Below are 14,035 nucleotides of genomic sequence, written 5' to 3' on the forward strand. Positions count from 1 at the left end.
TTAGCCGATTTGCCCATCAGACGAGAGCTTTCTCAATCAGGATGTAACCTACCGGATTTCATAGTAATCCAATGGCCAAGAGCATTTAGAGAGGAGTTATGCATGAGGCTTCACTACGTAATAAATGCCAAGCATTACCGGCCACTTTCCTAGCTGTTTAAGGTGTTCATTTTCACACATAATGGACATGAAACTGCAGGTATTCAATACGTCGTTTTAGCACTTACGACCAACCCTGGTGCATGACAGACTCTATATAAGCTTGCCCCGGGTTTTGAGCTGATGGTTTGCAACCATTGTAATTTCATATTCTTATGGAAGAACAACTTCCAGAAAGACATGACTAGGGTTTTTACCTCAACCGCGCGCAAAGGGCCCGAATCTGTGTATGATCTTGTGTCACCCACCTATGTCTCATTAGATCAAGCCATCTTTCCCTACCTCTATTGTTGTCAGATTCTACTCCATGTCAACCTCCTCCCTCCGGCGGTAGCCCAACATGCTCCCCGTTTCCCGGCTTCCACTTTATGCCGGGGTTTTGTGGGCATGGCCGTGGCCGTGCGGACACAATTGATGGTGAGAAGGGCTAACAATTTCTAGCCTACGCGTTTAATGTGATGATTCACATGGGCTAGGAAGCAATACTAGTAGTAATAAATTTATATTTAGAAAAAGAAATCTAATTTGCATTCTTGTGTTCACGCCCTCCCTCAATGCAACATCAATCAATTTTTCCCATATAGAGAGAGCACATGCATGCATACAACAATCTTACACATCATTTTGACATCATTACATTTGAATATTTAAAATGATTTATCTCACAACCCATTAATCGGAGTAGTGGTCCGTCTTCAATGATGGGTCTGCTCTGACGTGGGCTTCGAAACAAGATCTCAGGTTCACATGTCTTGTTGATTATTTTTATTCTTCACTTGTTTCTAGATTATGTCACCATAGTTATCATCTAAAATAGGGAACAATTCCCACAAAGATTGTGTGTAGTTACCTGATAAATAATTTTGTATTTTTTAAACATTGCAGTGTTATGTAGAGTTAGATGGTAAGTATTTAGGTGTTAGCAATAAGTAAGAAGATGTATGAACCTACACAAGTACCATGAAGTAAGTCATTTAGTCATGCATACCAACATTCAATAATCTGGCAACTAAGTTGATATGATCTCACAACTAAGTGGCTAATAACATGGCAAGTATTTGATATTAATCTCGCAAGTACCGTCAAAAAAGAAGTTGTCGAAACCTGTCAACATGGGATCTAGTTTCGAAGACCCCGCCACGAGAAAGATAACAGTGAAAGATAATCCTCAACTGGGTTAACGGTTTGGGAGATAAAAAATTAACCTCAAATTTGAGCAAATCTTTTGTTAATGTCATGCTTATGTGTCATTGTTCCATACAAGAGACAGGTGAGAGTGAGCCACCGTATGTGAAGCATCAATGTGGCGCCTCTATGTAGTGATGTTCATTTATTATTTGCAGTTTTGGAGGGCAAGCTCAAGCATGTTGAAGCATGTCCCCTAGATTACCCGTTGTGTGGTGTGGATCTAGTACAATGAGGCGTACCAATTTGGACCCGACAATAACAGAAGGATGGAAACCAGGATGTGACATGCAAAGCGTTCTTGATCAATGGGATATACCTAGCATATCACTTTCGTAATTTAAAAGGGAAAAGATAGTAATTTTTGAGCAAATAGTGTAATTCATATATAAAAACTAAATGTGGGGTAATTAGTGATAAACTAACAAAAACATGGAATAAAAACTAAAATTCACTCAAATAATGTTAAACTATCAAAATATATCGTTCCACTTTTAGTTAGTAATTATACGTTAGTACTTCACACTAGTTCAAGAATATATGTGCTTCGTGATGATTTTGGTACTCTTTTGAAACTATAAACACAAATAGGTGCAGAAATATCTTAACTGGATGCACGAAAATCAGACACTAAAACAACTTTTACAATACGCTTTTTCATTAAGAAATAATTGTCAGATTTACATTTTAGGTACCACCCTAATGATCAAAATGACAACTCTACCCAAATTGGAGGGAGCCAGTAATTGTTAGACGGGCCAGTCTAGTACACTTGGTTAGAAGATTTGATGTACATTCCAACCACTTACATTTGGATCAAAAACATAGATGTGTGTAATAGACATAGTTTGATTATGCCATGATACTGGAAAATTCGCACGGGCACACCTAAGTATTCGTCTACAAAGTGTTGATCTGCGTCATGGTATAGAAACTTGTTTCAGGGGAAATTGCTTGAAAATGAGATGAAGATTCTGAACCCTGTCAATAGGACACAACATACATGTTTATTTTATACTAATACTTTGTCCAACCCTTCTTCTACATCCATGTTCCTATACACAGGCTTCATCTTCCTGTCGTGTTCAATTACTTCTTCATTCTTAGACTGGTTCTTCTTTTTCATCATGTTCCATCCATTGTTATCGTTTATCTTCTTCGTCCTCAGTGCACTTCTCGTTCGCGTCATCTTCGTTCTTCCATTCAATATTTTGGCCACGTTGTCTCAATTGGTTTTATGTCCATTCAATTATATTAATCTTCTTCATCTCCCTAATCTCAATTGGCCACTTCCTCCTATTTTGTCCTATCGCAAGGTCATGCCACCCTTCTTCCCATCACAGATTCATGCACTCTTTCTAGTGATGCAATTATTTTACTATGCCATCTTGGACATGTTCCTCCTTTCATTCAATTCTTTTTTGTCATAGATAACATTACGATTTCATTCTTCCAATCACGATAATTCTTCTGCCATTTGATTTTATTGTTACCCTAACCTTGTAGATCCTGATCTCTCAAGTTACTTTCAACAAACTTGAACTATTATAGAACTGGGCTTTGCAGGCTGTTTTCGTACATCGGGTGGAGGTGGTTGTGAGATTCGCCTCAAATCTTGTGTCGCTAATACACAGAATAACGCAGGCAGTTTCTATAACTGCTTGTGTTGAATCCCACCACAAGCGGTTTACTTACACAAACCAATACTGAGATTGCCAGAGGCGGCTCCTTATCTGTAACCACTTCCAATGCTTCCAGGGCCTGAGGCACTTTCCTCAATTATGATTTTCTTGGCTACATATTCTTTCTATTTTGTTGTTAGACCGGGAAATGAAATTTACATACAAATACAATCCGCCAGTATACAACATTCATTTGCACAAGCACTTAACTTTTCACAACACACATGCATATAATTGGGGTTTCTAGCCAACATGTACAATTAGTCTTGAGATCTTTGCCTCTTTAAGTAACATCATGTGGTTCTTTTCTCTAATAAGAATATAGGCCACAAAACATTTCTGTGGTTTGTCAGGTATAAATAGAATTTTAGAAGCAATGCTCATTTTTACTAACATAATCTTAAATTATTTCTGCATAGTAATCATTGCACATATATATTAGATGGCATTCCTAAAATGGCACTGAACCAGCTTTTACAAGAGATGAAATCTGAAAACAATTACATAACTTATAAAGCACATGAGGCAGAAAACAACTTGATGGTTTTGAGTATCTTGACAACACCCATCATAGTACAACGTTTCTGGATGTAGATCGGTGAGAAAACCTTAATTTGCATGCTTTTATAAGAAATTCCTCTTGATAATGTTATCAAAATTAGTAATCTTAATATATGATATTCAAATATGGTTTGTTTTATAATAATATGGCAACCTGTGAACTTCAAAACAGGCTTGCCGATGAATATGATTTCTTCTATTGTAGTCATTTGAGGAGAAGGCAAGACTGTCATCAAAAATGACCATGGAGTTCTGACTAATGTGACCAAAAAAATTGTATAGATGAAAATCATCGGTGCATTTCAGTGAATAATTTGCAAGATGTGCCAATGCATGACCACCACGCTGTGCCTCTACCTCGCTAGTTAGTAGAATAGCGTGAAGGTCTTCTTCTACACACTTGTAATCGTCTCGGTCTTATTTACTCTATTCTAGCCACTTCAGTGATACAAGAAAATTCAAAATCATGAACACAAGAGGAGGGGATTTCAGTGGTAGTGATGTCTTTTTTTTCTGGAATATGCACGAGCGTGCATATCATCTAGTAAAGAAGGGAATGGGTTAAATAAACCCTCCGCGAGTAGTGTTACATGTGATTACAAGCAAGCACTACTCTACCCGGCCACTACCGGTTCTACAAGCCCTATCCTACTCTCATGTTAATCCACCTATCTAGCTCCACTAAGAGATGGTCAAGTTCGTCCTTGATGAGTCCCGCACGCTTCCAGTTTGTGCATTCAAGGTGTACTGTCTCGGTGACCCGGCATAGGGAGGGTGTTGCACCGTCGAATACAATGGCGTTTCCGTGTTTTCATAGGGTCCATAATCCTAGCAGTCAAGTGACGTGTTACCCATCTTCCTTGAAGGATCGGTTACATATAGATCTGAAATGGCACATATGGCAATCTTCATGCTTACACACGGATATTTTCCTCGAGGTAATTTACTGTGGAACTTACAATTCTAAGAAGTTTGACTATGGTTATGATCTAATTCCAATCTTATACTACATGATTGACGTTACCTCGATGTTACCAACTCCAATGAATGTTGCTACAATTAAGACATTAAAAAATAATTATGATTTTCAACGGGTATCACACAAATTATTTTTAATTCTCTGTTTTCGATGGAGGCTAACATACAAATTCAAAATAGCACACGTAACAATTATGAATGGATATAATTTTTCCAATGGTGTTCCAGCAAGTAGGGATGTCAGTTTTGCCCATGGGTATGGGTACCCGTGGGTACCCTATCCGAAAACAACGGGTATGGGCAAGACTTGAAGAGATTTTGTACCCATGGGTAATGGGTATCCATACCCGCAAAATAAGATATGGGTATGATATTGCACCCATGGTTAACCCAATGAATACCCAGAAACAATTAATAAATAAAAATAAGTCTTATGACATGCGGGGTCATCATCCAACTCCTATGGCCCACCCTAAGTCTCGATTTCTTAAATTGGCCATAGCTCATAGGCCCTTAGTCACCGGCTCGCCACTCCTCATGCATCCTATGTGACTCGTTGAATAGATGAAATCTTGATTCTTCGCTACCAGACTCCTATCCAACGCTCGATCCAGCTATTCCCCATTCCCAGCATGACCTCCCACTGTACCGGCTTTCTATTAACCGTCACTCATACTCCCTTGATGCCTTCAAGAGGCCACCCACCGTAGTAGTCTGTGTTAGTGATATACTACTCGTCCATGATCACTTGAAGTTTAAACCCATTTCTCTGTATTTTAAAATTTTAAATGCTATATATTATATCCACTAGATACCCGATGGGTATGGGCTTGGGTGCCAATTTATGCCCATAAATATTGAAATGGCTGGGTACAGAAATTTTTCGTGGGTATGGATTTTGGTAGAAGGCGGTTGTACCCGCCCATACCCTACCTATTGCCATCCCTACCAGCAAGTTTAACTTATACTTTTAAAAACGTCTGGCCGGAGAAAAGGTTTGACCGAACAGCATGTTTTACCCCATTTCCCATTTCTTAAGCTATAAGGTACGTAGGCTGTTTTCATTTCCCTTTTTTTCTACGATCAACTGTTTTTCCTCTCCTGTCAGACAGAGAGAACACACGTGGACGGGGCTCGCTCCCATTCTTGAATCCCCTTACGTCGATGGGTCATTTCTGAAATTTTGATGCATATCCATTCGCATTCCACCATCGACGCTGCCAACTCTGATTTTCAAATATTAAAACGGAAACCGCCGCGCGGAGACCAGTGCTGGAACTCGCGAACAAAAGGCAGTAGGGACAAAACAGCACAGCACAGCGCTGCCCCACCGCCCATCCTCCCCTTCCATTCCAACTCCAATTCCGTAGTCCCCACCGCACTTTGGTTGAAGAAGAAGAAGACCAGACGAGAGGAGAAGTGCGCGACCGTCTCGCCCGTCATTATCACCCGCCTCCCCTATAAATACGACGGAGCCTCCCGTCTCCTCCTTTCCTCCGCCCCCGCTTCCGTGTCCCTGGCCAGCGCCGCCCTCTTTCCCGGCCCCCTTTTGCTCCCCCTCACGTCAAACCCCATTCAAAGCCCTAGGACCCAGGTTGTGTTGTGTGTGTGTGATCGGTGGGTGATGATGTCGCCGCCGACGAACGGCTCCGCCTCGCTTCCCGTGACGGACCTGTCCGACGCGGTACTCTTCCCCTTCGACGGCTTCTCCGCCGACGACTTCTTCGCCACCGCCCCGCCTCCGCTTCCTCCTCCTCTCGGCGCCGACCCGGGGCGCCTCCTCCTCGCGTCCTCCCGCAACGACGTCCACGCCTCCACGGACCTGGCCGTCGCGGCGCCCGTGGAGACCACCGGGAGCTCCTCCGCGCTGGCCGCGGCGCTGCCACTGACGCCGAGCTCCGGCCAAAGGACGTCGTGCTACCGCGGGGTGACCAGGTATGCTTAGCGAGTGATAACTGATAAGTGTGGTTAAGGAGTGTGATTAATTAGCACTCCCTCCCCAAAGTAGTAGTCATACTAGTATTAACTAACACGTGCGATGCGAGCGCAGGCACCGGTGGACCAAACGGTACGAGGCGCACCTGTGGGACAACACGTGCCGCCGCGAGGGCCAGAAACGCAAGGGACGCCAAGGTGACCATCTCATGATCCCCGGCTTAAACCAGCACATAATCTCGCCGCTAATCTGAACATCGACGGTGGCGATTATTTATATCTTGGTTTGCTTGCGGCTTCGGATCTTTCGCGTACGTACGGGGGGTAAAAGGAGGACCCGATGGGATGTCGTGCCGCCGTTTCGGGAGTGAAGAGAGGTAGAGAGAGACGTCGCGTGCTGCGTGCGTGAGGTGACAGCCATCTCCGTGTATGATGATGGCGAGGTAGACTACTCGCTCGCCCGGATTCGCTGCGGACCCACCACCACCACCTCTTTGACCGCCTTCTTTCTCTCTCCTTCTTCCTCTCGTATTTCTCGGGGCAATACCAATGTCTAGTAGTAGTAGTAGTACGATTTCGATTGTCTTTGGGAGAGAGAGAGAGAGAGCGCGCTAGCTGAAACAATTAACCGGGGTAAAGATTTGTTTCCCTGGACAACAATACGATTAATCTTGGCGTGGGCAGGCGGCAGTTTATGCCAGCTTGCAAGTTGCAAGTACAGTGAGCACGCAGCCTTTTGCCTTTTTCCGGGTCTTCTGTTTCCAGCGAGTTCATTCATGCGTGCGTGGGGTGGGTCAGCTTCTTTCTTCTTCCGCTGCAAGTCTTTCTTCTTTTCTGTTTGCGTTCATCTGCCAGCAATCTGTTTTTTGTTTTCATCTGCCAGCCTCTTGAGGTCGAGGGGTTTTCGAATTTTGAAATGGGCATGCATGGCATGCACGTCTGACCACTTTTGCGACGCCAGCAAGCAAGCAAGGGCACAGCTAAGCTAGCAGGCAGCAACGACCCAAAGTTTTGTCCCGCTCCTTGTTGATGATCAGCACAGTTTTGTTGTATATACGTGTGTGGCCCTACACTCGGTTGTACAAGTAGATATATACGCGAGGCTTGTTTGTACTCACATTTGCACTAGAGATAAATTTTGATGTACTCCAGTCCAAGCAAAACATGTTTGGCGCATGGCCGTGCATTTCCCATATTTGGCCTTCTGCATCATGCACGCAGCCTGCAAACTGCCCAGGCCACTTATGTTCGATCACTACATTTTTGGTAGGAAAGCTAATCAAACATTAGTGCCTGGGGTCTGCTTACCGTTTGGTATATGCTCCTTTCTGCCAGTAATTTGCTATAACAAGTAGTAGTTCTAATAGGTTGCCTGCTATATAGGTCCAATGAACGAGTTCTAGTAGTTTCAGTTTATGTGCTCACTAGTATTTAGTTCAAACTTGAACTAATTACAGATGCCTAATTAGAGAATCAGACCAAATGTAATGAATCTGTTACTCCTGAAATCTTTAGTTTCAAACCAGGGTGGTACTCTTACTAAATGTACATTTTGGGATAATGATCTTCAGACTCGTTTTTTTGTTAGTATGTTTCTTCGGCTTGCAATCATTTAATTTAAAATGTATAAATATTGTGCAGGCGCACATGGTCAGGAAATATTGCCAGTCAAAGTGAACATATTTCATGGTTTTAAATGTTACTAATTATGATTTTTTATTTCATTCTAGTGTTTTCGAAAGAATTTGGCAGATTGCTAAACTTAACTCCCCCCTCTTTTCATTATTGTTATTGTGGATACTTCAATACGTTGAGCAACCTTCTTTTATGTTGCATACTCGCTGTCAAAATCCTCTTATCCGCCACCCGTAAATGTTCTGCTTACTTCATTCTATGTACAGATCATCTCTTGGTCTTGCCACTTCTGTGTGTGCATGGTGCATGACTCATGTTCTTGTCTACCAGACCAGGAACCCATGCATGCAGTTCAAGTAGGAGCACTATGTTGCATTTAGGAAATTATGTTTGGAAATTAATATTCTCTGAGTTGAAATGTGCACATTGCATCCTATGTTGTCTAGAGGAGCCACTACTCTAGATCACTGTTCAAGATATCTTCCGATATGCCGATAAATCGGCCGATTTATCGCTTACCGCTGTCAGACCGATAAGATAAATCGGCCGATAAATCTGCCAATATGGGGATAAATCGGCCGATATGCCGATAAACTGGCCGATTTACCCCTTATCATGGGTCGACCGATAAGTTCCCGATAAGCGATATCCCCAACATTGAGTTTTGTAAGGTAGCATAGCTTGGATACTACTACTATAAGCATAAATTCAGAAGAGTATTTTTTTCTCTGTTTCAATTTAGCTTAGATTGCATGTCAATGTTGTTAACGAGCATCTACGTAATACAGGAACATGCTGTCTATTTGTAAGTAACCAACTTCAGGTCACAATGGGTACTTGATTTTAATTAATGGTGTCTTGACGTGTCCATGGTAGGCAACACAATCATAACTAAGTGAATATTTTGCTCAGTTAGGCGCGAATTAAGCGCGGTGCATCTATTTTCTTTATAAGAATCACATGATAGTTATGCATGTTTTCTCTATGCATTTATTTGTTTTTTCTCTTCTCTTATCACTTCGAACTAACTTGGCTTGTATTGTCTACCATTTTTATGCTTGCTAATCTGGCGACTATGCGGGGACTATTATTCAGTTTACTTGGGTATGAACAGTTACCTCCTACCTTTTATATTAGTGTGTCCTGTCTTTTAAGCATCACATCTGGTAGAAACTTAAAAGCAATGTTTGGTACTATGCAGGTGGCTATGAAAAAGAAGATAGGGCTGCTAGGGCATATGATCTTGCTGCTCTGAAATACTGGGGTGTCAATGCTACTACTAATTTCCCTGTAAGTGTCATCCTTCCCTCCTTCTCTAATAGGTATTGATGTATGTGTTTCTTCTATCCTTGCTTTGAATACTTCCATGTTATCCTATCACCTCTCTGAACTCATGTCATGGTAAAGATGGAAGACATAAATTCAAAGTCTTTTGTGCCGTTGACGACTTGCATATTTTTTCTTAGATGCACCTCATATTGCTAAGTTTATTTGTGCAATATATTGTATTTACATTCCATTGTCAACAATTGGAATTATGTGTCAGTTTTATTCCTTTTTTTTTGCGGGGAGTGTCAGTTTTATTCTGTTGTGCTAAATGGTTCCTTTTCCTTAAAAATAATAATTATGCTGGTTCTGAACTCAGCAATTTTTGCTTAACTAACATTGAGTTTCTTCGCTTTACAGAAAGAAAACTACATCAGAGAGCTTGAGGAGATGCAAAACATGAGCAGGCACGAGCTTGTAGCTTCACTGAGGAGGTTGGTGTTTATAACTTCTCACATTCATGTCAGGCATCATGTTTTGTGCTTACAACTGTCTGCTTGGTGATCCTAAAAAGAAAACTGTCTGGTGTAAATCTGCAGGAAGAGCAGTGGCTTCTCTAGGGGTGCATCGGTGTACAGAGGTGTCACAAGGTAATTTTCAACTATAGGAATCCATCAGTTTGATCAATATGTTGCGCGTCAGTTAAAATCTGCTCGACCTAGTCCCTGATAGTGATATGCTTTGTCAGGCACCACCAACATGGACGCTGGCAGGCAAGAATTGGCCGTGTTGCAGGCAACAAGGACTTGTACCTGGGAACTTTCGGTAAGCGCCTCTAGTTGACTAACTGTGATATCTCTCTTCATTCCAAAGAGATCTCGAGGGAATGTAGCCTTGCATGTACTACAATGTAGTGCAGACTGGGCATTGCTTATACATGGGGTCTATGGTCCTATTAACCGCTGGGAGACGGTAGCACGGACTATCTTCAGCCGATTTGGATGGCGACTTAATAATAGGCTAGGTGTCTAGGCATCGTGGTCTATTCTTGATTGCCGGATGTGGAGCGTTTTCGCCGAGTGTGGCACGTTACAGACTTATTTATATTTTTCTATTTGCTCGGACTATGAGCAGCATTGGAACTTAAGACCTTCTTGTGCTTCTTAATAATATGGCCGTATGCATCTATCGGTGCTGAGGCCGGAGGTTTTCCTCCTTTTCAAAAAAAAAAATGGTCCTATTAACCAGTTTTCATGAACAGAGAGTAAGAGACCGTTGTGTCTCTCATGCTAAGACATGAACTTTAGATCTAATACTACCGTTAGCATTGATATGAGTTCCTTTAAATTGCTAAAAAAAATGTTCACCGTCAACAGTTCGTTGCAGTTATACAGATAGCTCTGAATGTCATTATGGTGTTGCATCATGCAAGCTCTTCTGCTCTGTTCTTCTGTGATGCATACCATACTGTAATGATTGATTGGCTCAGCTCATTTGGAACTAAACCAAATTGCTCTTTTCAGCAACCGAAGAAGAAGCGGCGGAGGCGTACGACATCGCAGCGCTGAAGTTCAGGGGCGACAATGCCGTCACCAACTTCGAGCCCAGCCGGTACAACCTGGAGGCGATCGCCTGCAGCGACCTTCCGGTCAACGGGAGGCGGATGAGCAGCCACAAGCCAACAGCGGCAGCAGCACCAGAAGCGCAAGGCGAGATTACCTTCGTGTCCTCGGCTCCTCCGATTCCCCAGCAGTCGTGCAGTGACGTGCAAGTGCCACCTTACGTCCTCCACGGCCTTCTGCAGCTCCAGGCCTCTGAGCCCCTGCATGCTCTGCCGCTTTCGAGCTACAGCTTTGGGGAGCCCAGCTTCTACTGGCCCTTCGGCGACGTGGAGCAGAAGGTGCAGCTTGACAGCAAGGTGGAAGTGGCTGGTGGCATCCTTCAGCTGGCCAACTCGGCTGTGTAGTCTCTGGGCTCTCAAAGGGCCTGTGCTTTTGGAGATGCGAGCAAGTGCAGCGATGTTTTGGCTGGGTAGCTGGGACGGAGGTGATATTTTGCCGTTGCTGGTTTGGAACTCACCACCTGAACATACTCTAGGGTATAGTTGCTGGTGCCGCTTGGTTCCAGCTGTCCTCTTCTATGTGTCAAGGTTATTAAGACAGTTAGCGAACTTGAGTAGATGCTGCTCCTGGCAAGTGATAGCGGTAGCAGGGCGAAAGAAGCTCCAAGGACGGTAGCAGCGGTATGTGGGCTGCTGTTCCTTGAAGAGGTTTATGGCGCACCTCAGAATGACATGCTAAGTTATCTAGTTTTAGTCGATGGCTTCTTTTGAACAAGGAGTGGACAAGTGGTACATGTTGGCAGATGTTATGTATGTGGGTGTGTCTAGAGCACATCCTCTAGTTATTACACATCTAAGTGAGTGAATCAAGTATAAAGAGAAAAAGAAAAGAAAAGAAAAATATCCATACGAATCTTGACGTAAAATCAATGACATAGGTCTTAAATGTGCAATACTTATGACACATCTAGATATGCTTTAGCAAAACTGTATGTTGTTTACCTTCTGTTCCCTTCACAGTATTCCGTCATTCTTCTTACCAAAAGGAGGATCACCTCTATTTTAAACGAGTAGTCTGAAGGTATGAATAACATCTTAAGTAGCTAATCAATAACAAGAAAGTAAACAAATAACCGGCAACCTAAGATCTCCTTTGGTTTGGAGAAATTTCATAGGAATTTTACAGGATAGGATTCTTATAGAATTTTTTTCTTTAGAGCCCTTTGGTTCATAGAAATTGATTCCTATTCCTACATAGAATTGATTTCTATCCTTCATATTTCGTAGGAAAATAAAAATGAGCCTAGACTCAATGGAAAAATTCCTTTGGTGTCAACCAAATGACATCTCATTTCCTATTCCTACTCATAGGATTTGGGATACATGACATCTCATTTCCTATAAAATTTCTATTCTTACGATAATCCTATCCTATGAATCGAAAGAGGCCTAAACATTTATTCTATTATTGGACCTTCATTCAAATCGGCTATATGTAGCATGTACTATCATCTCCCATTGATTACCTCCAAAGACCATAGACTCTCTCACTTCTGCATGATGTAGTAATAATGACCACATACAGCTTGTGCTATCATCTCCCGTTGATTGCCTCCAAAGACCATAGACTCTCTCTCACTTCTGCATGATGTAGTAATAATGACCACATACGAATCCATCCAGATGCGCAACGGACTTGAATTTTTTTGTGATATTTGTCATGTTAAATACACAATCATTTCAACAGTTCCAAATAACTCAAATTAATGCACAAACTTCCACATGAATGTGTCATTATACTAGGCTCAACCCTACCTAACCAGTTATCTAACATATTGAAGATAATGTTAGGTGAAGGTACATTAAAAGACACATGTTCTTCGGCATAATAATTTAGCTAGTGGTCATGTGAGAAATAAATGTTGAATCGTTTCCTCGTGGTCATAAGAAAAACCATTTACTCTCTTTCCACCTACATTTTTTCAAATTTGTTAGAATCACTCCCTTATGCACAAACTACATAAAAATCATGATTTTTAAAGGCACCTTTGTTTTTCTGATATTGATAGACCCGATGATTGATCCATTATTAATCAAGTCCACATACATAGATTTAATGAAAAACATGCCCGAAACACAGAAAGGGTCCATCGGAATACATCTAGCTAATTAGACAAGTTGATCTCCATCAACCTAGAACGTAAATGCAGCCACCAATCCCATCGTTTCCCAACCAGTGCCCACCTGAACTATGTATTTAGGGGAACCGAACATAATATTGTACTGACAAATGTGCCTTTACGCAGTATAATATTATAAAGCGATGGATATTGTAAGGCTAGATGTATCTCCCCAGCCAAGTATCCTTCCAGAATCTAGCCAAGTGCTCTATCATCCTGTTTGGTTATATTGGCAAATTTGCATGTGTGGTTTGGCTCAATCTAAGTAAATACAGGCTATAGACCATATTATGCACATTGTTTGGTTGCCTGCATTACATCACAAGGTCGTATGGTGCATGGTGTTTCGTTGATAGCAATTGATTATCATAGTTGTGAAGATGCAAAAGATGACGTTTGGTTGCTCCCGGCCTAATGTTGTGGTCACTATTTCTCGTAGTGGTGACCTTACCATACAATACAATACATAGGTAGTACTAAACAAATGGTTGTTTGTTCTAGCTACTAATAAATTGCATTACAAACTAACAAACACATGGCTCGACATGGCTTAGTGGGAAAGTTCATTAATACCGAATTAGCAGGCAAGTTCATCATTCTTGTCTTCTACTGCTTCAGATCCATGTGTTACCTCTGTTATCCCACATTATCTCGGCCCATTTTAACCTCCAGTTCTTTCAAGCTTCATTTTCATGTGCCTCCACACCATGGCCGGAGTCATCAACACCGTCAACCGTCACATGCTCCTCCTCAGGCACAAACTCATTATAAACTCATTCTAAAATCCACTTATGGAAAATGCATATGCAAAAACGTGGCCCAACGCGCCGACGCAAATGGAGGGATGTCCGCTTGGACCCATTTTCGGCCCAAACTAGGGTCGGGTTTCCTTC

The 14,035-nt window shown here is 42.1% G+C and overlaps 1 protein-coding gene across 1 annotated transcript; it reads left to right on the plus strand.

Moving 5' to 3' along the window:
* The first annotated feature begins 5,955 nt into the window (after window positions 1-5,955).
* Window positions 5,956-11,754, plus strand: LOC125553898 (AP2-like ethylene-responsive transcription factor AIL7). Its single transcript, XM_048717548.2, has 8 exons — window positions 5,956-6,500; window positions 6,616-6,698; window positions 9,231-9,239; window positions 9,337-9,425; window positions 9,822-9,895; window positions 10,001-10,051; window positions 10,150-10,226; window positions 10,925-11,754. Exons 1-8 carry the CDS (start codon window positions 6,190-6,192, stop codon window positions 11,365-11,367), a joined length of 1,137 nt encoding a protein of 378 aa, XP_048573505.1. The 5' UTR covers window positions 5,956-6,189; the 3' UTR covers window positions 11,368-11,754.
* The last annotated feature ends 2,281 nt before the right edge of the window (window positions 11,755-14,035 follow it).

The sequence above is a fragment of the Triticum urartu genome, chromosome 4A (assembly GCF_056163025.1).
Source record: "Triticum urartu cultivar PI428250 chromosome 4A, HENAU_Tu73, whole genome shotgun sequence".
NCBI lineage: Eukaryota > Viridiplantae > Streptophyta > Magnoliopsida > Poales > Poaceae > Triticum > Triticum urartu.

Coding starts and splice junctions, on each gene's coding strand:
- LOC125553898 (XM_048717548.2), top strand. CDS start 6,190: ATGATGTCGCCGCCGACGAACGGCTCCGCCTCGCTTCCCGTGACGGAC. Junction 6,501..6,615: donor TGCTACCGCGGGGTGACCAG/GTATGCTTAGCG, acceptor ATGCGAGCGCAG/GCACCGGTGGACCAAACGGT. Junction 9,426..9,821: donor ATGCTACTACTAATTTCCCT/GTAAGTGTCATC, acceptor TTCGCTTTACAG/AAAGAAAACTACATCAGAGA.